This window comes from Tetrao urogallus, assembly GCF_951394365.1.
Source record: "Tetrao urogallus genome assembly, chromosome: 23".
Lineage (NCBI taxonomy): Eukaryota > Metazoa > Chordata > Aves > Galliformes > Phasianidae > Tetrao > Tetrao urogallus.
In genome coordinates, this window is record NC_136836.1 from 747,583 (window position 1) to 759,993 (window position 12,411).

Below are 12,411 nucleotides of genomic sequence, written 5' to 3' on the forward strand. Positions count from 1 at the left end.
CCTTCCCTTCCCTTCCCTTCCCTTCCCTTCCCTTCCCTTCCCTTCCCTTCCCTTCCCTTCCCTTCCCTTCCCTTCCCTTCCCTTCCCTTCCCTTCCCTTCCCTTCCCTTCCCTTCCCTTCCCTTCCCTTCCCTTCCCTTCCCTTCCCTGCCCTTCCCTTCCCTTCCCCTCTTTTTTTCTTTCTCTTTTTTCTCTCATTCTTTTTCTTTCATTCTTTTTCTTTTTCATTCTTTTTCTTTCTCTTTCTCTTTTTTCTCTTTTTTTCTTTTTCTTTTTCTTTTTCCTTTCCTTTTTCTTTCATTCTTTCTCTTTTTCTTTCATTCTTTTCCTTTTTCTTTCTCTTTTTTTCTTCCTCTCTTTCCTTTCATTCCATTCTTTTTCTTCTCCTTTTCTTTTTCTCTTCCTCTTCCCTTTTCTATTCCAACGTTTCCCTCCCATTCTCACGCCCAGCCCTCCCCTCCCGCCGCTCCCCGCACTCCTCAGCCCCGCAGATCGCTCCCCCCCCCCGGCCCCGCCCCGCTCAGCCCCCGCCCCCCCGGAGCCGCCTCCCCTCCCCCAACCTCAGTGCCCGCCCCGGGGAGCTGCAGAGGCTGCGTTATGGGGGCCTGCCTGGGGGTCTGCTCGCTTCTCAGCTGTGTGAGTGTCCCTCGGGGATGGGGGGGGGGGGCGGCGGGAGAGGTGGGGGCTGCGCTGATTCCGAGAGCTGAGGTTGGGGGAGGGGTCCGGGGGAGCGGTGGGGACAACCGGGAGATGCGATCCGATGCAGCCGACGAGAAGCGGGGGAGCAGCAGAGGAATGCCGCCCTTTGTACCCTGGAGGATGCGGGAACCCCTGGGGGGGGGGGAGGATGAAGGACACCGCTGGGGGTGTCCCCGTCTGTATCCACGGGGATGCAGGGGATCCCCGTGGGTTTACTCCTCTGTCCCCGGGGGAAGCAGGGGACAACCATTGAAGGGCAGCCCGCCGGCCCACCAGCCAAAGGGGACCCCGTGGGGTTTGTCCCATGTTGCAGGGGCTCGTTGATGGGAAGGGGGGAGTCCAGAGTATCGGGAGGAGCCCACAATATCGGGGCATCCCTATGGGGTGAAACCTCTGCGGTGGGAAAAAGCTGAGCCCTCCCCTGCACCCACCTCCAGGGAGGATCGGGGCTGTCCCGGGGGGGTTTCAGGGCATCCCAGGAGGAGTTGTAGCCCTGATAGTCGGGGGGATGGGGGTCTGGCTGCTCCTGCTGCGTGGCTGCTGTGCTGGTGACACAGTTGGGCGCTCCCGGTGCTGTGCCCATGACGCACAGCCAGGGCAGGGCTGGGAAACCTTCCTGCCTGAATGGGAGCTGCTTTCACAACTCGGCTTCGTAGTTTCAGAGGTGGAACTGTCGTAATGTATGGCCTCAGTGCAGCATGTTCTGTGTGTCACGGCGCCTCTCCTCATGGGCACATGGTGGAAAAGCCAGGAGTGGGATTTCCACGGGCAGTGTGTGGTGCTGACCTAATTAGGGATTTTTTTTCCCCTTCAAAAAAAACATTTTGGCCCAGGTTACAGGAATAGGCAGAGTCACGTTCTTATAGGGTCTACACAGCTTTAGGACCCTGCATTTCATGTTGCTGTCAATGTGGCCATGGGGCAGTGCTGGCACCTACAATTGCCCACCTCCTGAACCCATGCTGACTGCATGCCTTGGTACTGATTAACCTTGCAGGGTCATTCATTGAATGGGAGACAACAACAGGTTGCTTGGCATTGCTTTGGGCTGACTCAGTCTGTGCAGCCTCAGGGGTACTGGGGTAAGGGCAGCCTGCAAGAAGAGGTGTTGGGTTGTTGTTGCTGTGGGTGGGTTGTTACTGAGTGCTTGCTGCTTTTTGTTGGGTTGGATCATAGCTGTTGTTTGTTAGATTGTTGGGTTGTTGTTGGGCTGTTATTGAGTGTTGTTGCTGATTGTTGGGTCATTGCTGCTGGTTGTTGGGTTGTTACTGAGTGGTTGTTGCTGTTGGGTTGTTGTTGGGTCATAGCTGTTGTTTGTTAGGTTGTTGGGTTGTTACTGAACGCTTGCTGCTGGTTGTTGGGTTGTTACTGATTAGTTGCTGCGGTTTGTTGGGTTGTTGGTGGGTTGCTGTTGGCTTAGGACCTTGCAGACTGTTTTGCATTGTTTGTGCTCCCTGAGCTGCCGTTCCATGCGAGCCACGCTGGCACTGAGCTGTATTCAATGAGGAAGTCAACAGTGAAACCAGAGGGATTAATCTTTAATCTGCAGCAGCTGAAACCTGACGCTTCCCCATCACCACCTGCGTGCTGTAGCTGCTTCCCTTTACTGTTTTTCCACCCTGAAGGATGCTGCCTGCTCCCTTGGATGTGGGCTCCCCAGAACCTCATACGTGCAGCATACTGATGCACCATCCCACGGAAAACCAGCTTAGGGACATGTCTTAGTGGGGGTGATGGGTTGATGGTTGGACTTGATGGACTTAGAGATCTTTTCCAAGTGTAATGATCCTGTGAAAGTGGGGTGCGTGAGGTTGTGTCTCTTGCACATCTTCAAGGATGCTCTCATGGGATGCCCTGCAGTATTCCCATAAGCAAGTGCATCTCCTGGCCATGCCCATCTAGGGAGCTTCTTCCTTTTTCCTTCTCTAACCTTGCTCTTGATTTCTTTTTAAAGCAGCTGTGGGTGCTGGGGATGTGCACAAGCTGTGGTTGTCGCGTTAAAGGCGCCTTCACAGAAGTTGCAGAGCTCACAATGCCCAAAAAGCTTCAATATTAGGAAGTGACAGCAGTGACCCCCACATTCAGCACAACAAACTTCACGTTTGCAAGGCAGAAAGAGCAGTTCAAAGGGAAGAAAGGGAGCTTTGAAAGCAAAATAAATCAATGCTGTGAGCTTACAGGTAGAGGGAAAGCAGCTCAGTGAGGACCAGAGAGGGGGACAAATGGGCAAGTGTAGTTTTGGGTAGTTTTGGGTAGTTTAGAGGCACCTTGCCATGGTGCTGGGATGGTGGTGGTGCCCCCACAATTGGCCTTGGCAGTCTAAGGGAAACTCAGGGGGCACATTATTCCCATTTTTTTCTCAGATATTTAACTCAGGACCTTACACTTGTTTGGCACAGGAGAGGGTTAGTGGTCCAGAAATGTTCCTTGAAGTGTTTCTAATGTTACTTATTCTCCATCTTCACACTCCTTTAGGAAATAGGGGTTTTAGACATGGCCTCACAGCACTTTGGGGGTGATGAAGGCTGAAAATAATCCCTGATCTGAACAGACACATTCAGAGCAGGATGTGGTGGCCAGAGCTGGCTGCTGGCCCTCTCCTGCCCCGTAACCAACGTTACAGCATGTCTTAATGCAAAACCCTTTGGTTATTCTTCTTCTGAGGAAAGGAATATTGGCCGTTTGGGTGCTGCTTGGAGCTCTTCCAAACCTTGCAGGAATTAAATAGGTGTGTGAGTGTCCCAGTTATTGGACAATCTAGTGGGAACAACGTTTCGAGGAGCAACGAAGTCAAACTTGGACCAGAGATGCAACCAGCATCTCCCCAGCGCTCCTGCCACCGTGGTTTGTGGTATCTAGGGATTTGGGCAGCCAGGACTCATAGGGTTACTGTTTGTTTTCCCCATCTGTAAAATGAACCCAGCAGCTGAGTGCATCCCACACCCCTTGCCACTTATCTCTGGGCTCTCATTGCAGGTGTCCTGCCTGTGTGGCTCAGCACCATGCCTGCTCTGCGGCTGCTGCCCCTCAGCCAAGAACTCCACCATCTCCCGTCTGCTCTTCACCTTCTTCCTCTTCCTTGGTACGCTGGTCTCCATCATCATGATTATCCCTGGGGTGGAGAAGGAGCTGCACAAGGTAATGCTGCTGCCTTCAGGGCGATGGCTGGATTTGATCAAAGGTGTGAGCTCAGGATGGGTACATATCAGAGAGTGAATTTTTTGGGGCATGTCGTTGCTTCTGATGCCTTTTTCCCTATCTCCTCATCCTTGCAGCTCCCAGGTTTCTGCAAGGGCAGCGACTCAGTGCTGGGGGTCCAAGCTGACGTCGACTGCAGTGGTTTCCTGGGCCACAAGGCCGTGTACCGCATGGGCTTTGCCACAGCTGCCTTCTTCTTCCTCTTTGCTGTGCTGATGGTGTGTGTGCGCAGCAGCAAGGACCCGAGAGCTGCCATACAGAATGGGTGAGCGTGTCCCCATGCTTGGCTGGAAGCTTGGATGGAGGCCATTGCCATGTTTTTGCCCTTTTTATCCCCGTTTTGAGCATGGGATAAAGCAGAAGGGCAGTTTTGAGCTCACTCTTAGTTTTTAAGAGCACTCTGACTTGTGCTCCACAGTATTTGTGGTGTGTGCAATGTGCTGGGGAATTTGTGGTGTCTGCTGGGCATCCCTCTGACACTGCTCCCCATGGGATGCCCCTGGCCCGTGGTCCTATCCAAGGAGCTGAGCATCCCTGGTGTTGGGAACTGCTGGGGGTTCCCATTTTCAGACCCAGACTCCTCTCCCCTCTTGCAGCTTCTGGTTCTTCAAGTTCCTGCTGCTGGTGGGGCTCACAGTGGGGGCCTTCTACATCCCTGATGGCTCCTTTACATCAGGTGAGGGGCTGTGGGTGGGCAGAGGGGTGCCCATGACGTTTGTGCCCTCCTCACACTTGGTGCTGCCCTGATGCACCCCACACCATTGCAGTTCCATTACTGACCCACTTCCCTCCCACCACCCAAGTTTGGTTCTACTTTGGCGTGGTCGGCTCCTTCCTCTTCATCCTCATCCAGCTCATCCTCCTCATCGACTTTGCCCACTCCTGGAGCCAGCTGTGGCTGCGCAATGCAGATGAGAGCAATGCCAAGGGCTGGTATGCAGGTGGGTGCCGTGCCTCAGGGGCTCACGTGGGGCCAGCTGTGATGCTCGTGGCCCTGCTCCAGCCCCTTCCCTTCTCCCCTTACTCCTCAGCCCTTTGCACTGTCACCTTCATCTTCTATGCTGCCTCCATCACGGCCATTGCTTTGCTCTATGTCTACTACACCAAACCCCAGGGCTGCACGGAGGGCAAAGTCCTCATCAGCATCAACCTCATCCTCTGCGTCATCATCTCGGCCGTATCCATCCTGCCCAAAATCCAGGTGAGGTGGTGGGAGGGGTGGCCTTGCTGGCTCCCCCTGGTGCAGGGCTGAGCCCCGAGCCACTCCCGTGCTGTTTGCAGGAAGCTCAGCCACACTCAGGGCTGCTGCAGGCATCTCTCATCACCCTTTACACCATCTTCATCACTTGGTGTGCCCTGGCCAACGTCCCCAGTAAGTGCTCTCATTGCCCTGGGGGGTGCGTGGGGTCAGGGATGGCACTGACACCTTTGACCTCCCCCAGCCCAGGAGTGTAACCCCACACTGCTGCTGAGAAACAGTACTGGCTCAGCTACAGCCGCACAGACACTGACAACGTGGTGGGATGCGCCGAGCATTGTGGGGCTGGTGGTCTTCATCCTCTGCACACTCTTCATCAGGTGAGGCTGTGACAATTCCTTCGTGTCCCACAACGCTGGGACCCCTCAGGGTCCTGCACACAGCTTTTAGGATGCCAGGAGGAGTTGCATGAGCTGCATCCCCCAAAGTGCTCTGCTGCCTCGGGGGCACCCCTGCAGGGCATCCCCTCACCTGCCTCATCTGTCTGCTCGCAGCATCCGCTCCTCAGACCACACCCAGGTCAACAAGCTGATGCTGACGGAGGAGAGCGGGGCTGGAGCTGGGACTGAGGCAGCAGCAGAGAGTGGGGTGCACCGAGCCTACGACAACGAGCAGGAGGGCGTCACCTACAGCTACAGCTTCTTCCACCTCTGCCTCCTCCTTGCTGCCCTCTACATCATGATGACCCTCACCAACTGGTACAGGTGGGCAGCGCTCCTGGGGACCAGTTGTGACCCTGTCCTCTGCTCCTCCCTTCTCCGGGATTATCATTGCTCTCGGGCTGGGCACAGGTGCTGGGATGGGTCCATATGTGAGCAAAGCTAATATGTAACCCATCAGCATTCGTTGTTTGGAGGGATCCAAGCACCCAATGGATGCACTGTGGTTGGGTCTGAGTTTACTGGGTACCTCTTGCAGCATTTCTTTGGCTTGCAGCACTCCCTATAAGCTTACAGTGTACTCCCTCAGCTTGCAGCATCCCCCCACTTGCAGCATCCCTGCTCTGCTTGCAGCACCCCCTCTCTTCTTGCAGCATCCTCCCTGTGCTTGCAGGACACCCTTCAGCACACAGCATCCCCCTTTGCTCACAACTGCTGCACCAAGGTCACATCCCCCAGCGCATAGCACAAACCTGAGTGTCCTCCTTTTGTTTGCTGTTCCAGGCCTGATGACAGCCTGCAGGTGCTGTACAGCCCCTGGACGGCTGTGTGGGTGAAGATCAGCTCCAGCTGGGCCGGGCTGCTGCTCTACGTGTGGACGTTGGTGGCCCCCCTGGTGCTGCCAGAGCGGGATTTCAGCTGAGCACTGCTGCAGGGTCCCCTCCTTGCCCAGTGCCTTACATCTAGACTCGAGTTTTGCACGTGGGTTTTGTGTCTTCTTGCAGGTTTTCCATTTTAATTTAAAAGGGATAAAGTGCCAAGCAGGGACAATCAGCGAAAGGACTGAGAATGACTTGAGGATTGCTGTAAAGCTCTTCTCCCCCTGTGCTTGTCTAGTGCCTTCAGCAGTGCCTCCAGCCCCTCCTCTTTCAGTGTTTGGAGGGAGTTGCAGAGGCCGCTCTCACCTGCCTTGGTGTCCTGGGACTGTGGTGCCTTTTGGGTGCTGACAAGGAAGCAGGACTTGGCACCAGGCACTTCCCCAGGGAGCCCTGAGGACAGCCATGCTGGGGGCTGATGTTGCTTGTGCCCCCTGAGCTTTGGTGGCTGGGTGACTCTTGCAGGGCTCCCCCTGCCTCCTGCATAAAGTTTTGTTTGGAAAAAAGCCCAGACACCCTTGTATCCTCTTGGGGTCTCTTGTCACGTGCGTTCATGGTGGCTGCACAGTGGGACATCACCTGCATTGTGCGTGCTCTGTGCATCACCTTGCATCCTCCAACCTTTGGTCTGCATCTTGCATCCTTCCTCCTGCATCCCAGTACTCTTCAGTCTGCTCTGTGCACCCTGCAGCCTTCACCCTACAACCTTCATCCTGCAACACACATTCTTCATCCCTACATCCTTCATTCTGCATCCTACACCCTGCATCCTCACACATCCTTCATCCTTCTTCCTGCATCCTGGCATCCTTCAGTCTGCATTGCACACCCTGCATCCTTCATCCTCCATCCTAGCATCCCACATATCACATCCTCTTATCCTTGTATCCTTCGTCCTCCATCCTAGCATCCTGCATCCTTCATCCTGCATCCTCCATCCTTCATCCTGCATCATCCGTCCTTGCATCTGGCCCCCTCCATGCTCCACCCTGCATCCTTCATCCTACATCTTGCATCCTGCATCCTTTTCCCTTGCACCCTGCATCCACGCATTGCATCATTTCTCCCACACTTCTGCAGCCTCTGGAACGTGCAGGGCTGCACCCCAGGGACAAGCTGTGCACCGCAACGGGAACGAGGGGCGGGGACGTGCGGTATCCCGTTGGTCGCCACGAGGTGGTGCTGGCGGCACGCGCCCCGCGTCCTCCTGCATAATGCAACCCTTCACCGTGCATCCTGCACCCTGTATCCTGTATCACGAGTTGGGCTTGCTGCACCTTTCGTCCTTCACCCTGCACCTTTCTGTCTGCACCCTTAAGTCTGCATGGTGCACTTTACAATCTGCATCCTGCAGCACCCATCCTGCAACCTCAGCACGCACAATGCATCCTGCACCCTTTACCTCATGCCTGCATCCTGCACCGTCTCATGCATCCTTCATCCAACGCCCTTCACTGATCATCCTGCTCCCCACATGTTGTGTCCCGCATCCCTACATCCTTCGCCCTGCACCTTTCACAGTACATCCTGCACCCTTCATCCTGCACCCTGCGTCGTGTCTGCTGCACCCTGCATCCTTCATCTTGCATCCTGCACCCTGCATCTTGCATCATCTATCCTGCATCCCTCACTTTGCATCAAGCACCGTGTCATGCATCCTTCACCCCACACCCTTCATCCTTACCCCTTCACCACTCATCCTGCACCCCATACTTTGCCACCTGCACTCTGCAACCTTTCTGCATCCCCCAGGTGTGGTGGGCTGTGTGAGCAGAGCTGGGCTGTGACGTGCCCTATGTGTGTCCCTATGTGTCCCCATGTGCACCACAGGCAACTGCAGGAATAACCCACCAGCAATTATCATTCTCATGAGTTTTCTTGGGGAGATTTGAATGGCCCAAAGCACTGCTATGGATTTATTTCACTGACTTCTCCTCTGCAGTATTTATCACAATGCAAACAGCCTCCGCTCTTCATTTTCTTCATGGAACAGTTCAGCCAATGCATCCCAATGGCAAACCCAACTCTAATTGCTCTAATTACTCCAATTCACCCTTCTTGGTTGGGGCAACTCAGAATTACAACCTCAGGGGACAATGGATAGAGGACAAGAAATCAGGAAAGGGTGGCAGGAGACCTGTGTGGATGAGCAAGGAGCTCGTGCACAAACTCAAAGGAAAGAAGAAAGTCCATGAAATGTGGAAAAAGGGTCTGAGCGCTTGGGAGGAATATAGAAATGTTGTCAGGGCCTGCAGGGATGCAACGAGGAAGGCTAAAGCCCGCCTGGAATTGAATCTGGCACAGGTGATAAAGGATAATAAAGAAGGCTTTTTAAAGTGTGTTAACAGTAAAAGGATGACTAGGGAGAATGTGGCTCCCCTGCTAAGTGACGGGGTGTGCTGGTAACGGGGAATGCTGAGAAGGCGGAGATACTGAATGCCTTCTTTGCTTCTGTCTTCAGTGAAAAAGCTCTCCCTTGGGGATCCTAGACCTTGGAGGTCAGTGAGAGGGTCTGGGGAATGGAAGACCTCCCTGCAGTCAGGGAAGAGGCGGTCTAAGAGCGCCCAGGCAACACCAGTGTTCACAAATCCATGGGACCCAATGGGATGCATCCACGGGTGCTGAAGGAGCTGGCAGAGGTGATTGCTGAGCCACTTTCTGTCATCTTTGAGAGGTCTTGGAGAATGGGGGAGGTGCCTGAAGACTGCAGGAGAGCCAATGTCACTCCGGTCTTCACAAAGGGCAAGAAGGAAGACCCAGGTGATTACAGGCCAGTCAGCCTCACCTCTGTCCCTGGAAAGGTGATGGAACAGCTGGTGCTGGATGTCATCTCCAGACAACTGGAAGAAAAGGAGGTTATCAGGAGTAGTCAGCATGGGTTCACCAGGGGGAGGTCATGCTTGACCAACCTGGTGGCCTTCTATGATGTTGTCTCTGGCTGGGTGGATGGGGGGAGAGCAGTGGATGTAGTCTACCTTGATTTCAGCAAGGCTTTTGATACTGTCCCCCATGACATCCTTATAACAAAGCTGAGGAAGTGTGGGATAGATGAGTGGACAGTGAGGTGGGTTGAGAACTGGCTGACGGGCAGAGCGCAGAGGGTCGTCATTGGCTGTGCAGAGTCTGGCTGGAGACCTGTGAGCAGCGGTGTTCCTCAGGGGTCGGTGCTGGGTCATTGTTCAGCATCTTCATCAATGACCTTGATGAGGGGATGGTGGCCACCCTCAGCAAGTTTGCTGATGATACAAAGTTGGGAGGATTGGCTGACATGCCTGAAGGCTGTGCTGCCATTCAGCAAGACCTGGACAGGCTGGAGACTGGGCAGTAAGAAACCAGATGAGGTTTAACAAAAGCAAGTGTAGAGTCTTGCATCTGGGGAGGAATAATTGCATGCACCGGTACAGGTTGGGGGATGAGCTGCTGGAGGGGAGCTCTGCGGAGAGGGACCTGGGTGTCCTGGTGGACGACAGGTCGGCCATGAGCCAGCAGTGTGCCCTTGTGGCCAAGAGGGCCAATGGCATCCTGGGGTGCATTGCAAAGAGCGTGGCCAGCAGGTCGAGGGAGGTGATCCTCCCCCTCTGCTCTGCTCTGGTGAGGCCTCATCTGGAGCACTGCGTCCAGTTCTGGGCTCCCAGTACAAAAAAGACAAGGATCTCTTGGAAAGAGTCCAGCGGAGGGCCACAAAGATGGTGAAGGGCCTGGAGCATCTCTGCTATGGAGAAAGGCTGAGTGAACTGGGTCTGTTCAGCCTTGAGAAAAGAAGACTGAGAGGGGACCTGATCCAGGTCTATCAGTATCTAAGGTGTGGGGGGCAGAATGGTGAGGCTGGACTGTTTTCGGCAGTGTGTGGAGACAGGACAAGGGGAAACGGCCGGAAACTGCAGCATAGGAAGTTCTGCACCAATGTGCACAAGAACTTCTTTACAGTGAGGTGACGGAGCACTGGAACAGGCTGCCAGGGAGGTGGTGGAGTCTCCTTCTCTGGAGATGTTCAAGACCTGCCTGGATGCCAACCTGTGCGACCTGCTGTAGGGAACCTGCTTTGGCAGGGGGTTGGACTCGATGATCTCTGGAGCTCCCTTCCAACCCCTACAATTCTGTGATTCTGTGATTCTGTGAATGAGAGTAATGTGAGAAACTGAGGAAAACTCCACAGCTTGCTTCACCAAAGGTGGCTGTGATCATTGCCTTGCTAAATTCAGTGGGGTGAAACAAAGCAGAGAGGGGTCAGGGCTAAAATCCCACAGGGCTGTCACCCTCCTTTGGGTCACAGCGGAGTCGGGGATCTCAGTGACATCACCTGAAGGCAGGAGGGCCCTCATGCCCAGGGGGTCCCAAGCTGAGCCCCCGCAGCAGCGATTTGTTCTGTGCAGTGCGTGCTCTCTCCTGGTTTTATTTTATTCATGGGATTAACACATCGGGCAGCAGCTCGCCTGGCTTTTGCTCTGAAGAGGAGGGGAAAGCGTTTCCATAATTCATTTAAATGAGGCACCCGGGGAAATCCAAATTGGACTTCCAGCCTGTTCACGGTGCCACGCAGAGCCCCGCGATCTGCAGCCAGAGCCATTAATGCCTCCCGGATGGACTGCAGAGCATCTATAATTAATAGTGGAGCAAACCCACGGTCCAGCCTCCAAAGCGAACACCTCCTGCTCTGAGCAGCTCCTGCACCCCACATCCCTGGGGCAGGGATTTATTTTGGGTCACCTTCCTCTCCCAAGAAGCCCCATGGAGCATCCAGGAGAACACTGGGGTGAGAGCAGCAGGAGAAGGAACCCAGAAATGCATTAAATCACAGCTCTTTTCTGGCCTGGGGGATGAGGGGGGTGGTGAGGAGGATAAGATTTGTATCAGTCCCTTTTTTGCTGCTGCACTGGATGTTCTCCACACAGAAGGTAGCAGTTTTGGGGCCAATGGCAGCCCACGTGCTGCACATCCCCCTCCTGATCCCTGTGCTGCTTCTGTACTTCCAGCACTGCCTTTCTGTACTTCCAGCATCGCTTTGAAGAGCGCAGAAAGGATGAGAAGGAAGACAGGGGAAAAAAAATCAAGCTTGAACCCTGCTGCTAGAGCAACATCTGTATCTATAAATACCAATGTGAGCAGGAACAGGCTGTATCTCCTGCAGCTCCCGAAGGCAGCAGGGCCTCCTCGCCCCAGCTAACCTCCTTCCAACACATGCTCCTGTAATGCACACAAGTCACTGCTGCACAAAAAAATCCCTTTAGCTCACTGCCTCCTGCTTATGGCTTTCCCAAAGCTCCCACGTCCCACGTCCCCTCCCTGGGACACCATGTCCCATGGTCACCTCTTTGGATGGGGCGGGCTGAGCTTCTCCATCCCACGCACGCACTTTGCTGATGTTTATAACGGTGCTGTGGCTGGTGTTGGCTCTGCCCTGGTGGTGCCAAGCTGAGGCTTTCTGGACCTCAAAATCCAGGCTTAGAGTCTGGAGACATGCAGCCAGCCTTGGATGACCCAAATCCTTGCTCAGACAACACTGAGGTCGTGAGGGGGTGATGAGCTTGCTGGGACCCCTCCGTTCTCCACGTGCTGTTTGAGTGAGGGTGCAGCACGCCAGGGTCATCCCACATTGCTCATCACACCAACTTGCTTCATCCCTCCTCCATGGCAGGAGGCAGCACACACATGCACTGCGCTTATGGACATTTCCTTTCTGATTTCCAGCTAAAATGCCTTCCTCCAGCCAGACCCCCTGCCCCTCTGTCTGTCTGAGCAACCTGGCTTTCTGTGGTGCTTCTTTTGGGATGCTTTTTGTCCACACAGCACCGCTGTTGTGCTTTATTTCTGATATGATCTATGCTTTCTGTGTTTGGATGTGGGCCATGAGCATCCTCTCCAGCCTGGGGCTGAGCACAGCATCATTTGGCTCATGGAAGAGGGGCTGAGCTCTCCCAGCTCAAAATATCCCCTTGGGGCTGAACAACGAGTGGAGACATTTGCTCCAACAGACGCTTGCACCTTTAGCTCTATTATTCAGC

General features: G+C 54.4%; 1 protein-coding gene across 1 annotated transcript; it reads left to right on the forward strand.

The window, feature by feature from the left end:
- Positions 1-596: 596 nt before the first annotated feature.
- On the forward strand, positions 597-6,456 carry SERINC2 (serine incorporator 2; the record flags this gene model as incomplete). The annotated part of the gene is made up of 10 exons (XM_079546198.1): positions 597-635; positions 3,675-3,836; positions 3,974-4,161; positions 4,493-4,572; positions 4,700-4,837; positions 4,928-5,097; positions 5,178-5,268; positions 5,339-5,474; positions 5,649-5,858; positions 6,318-6,456. The coding sequence occupies 10 exons, from the start codon at positions 597-599 to the stop codon at positions 6,454-6,456; spliced, it is 1,353 nt and encodes a 450-aa protein (XP_079402324.1).
- Between the last annotated feature and the right edge of the window lie 5,955 nt (positions 6,457-12,411).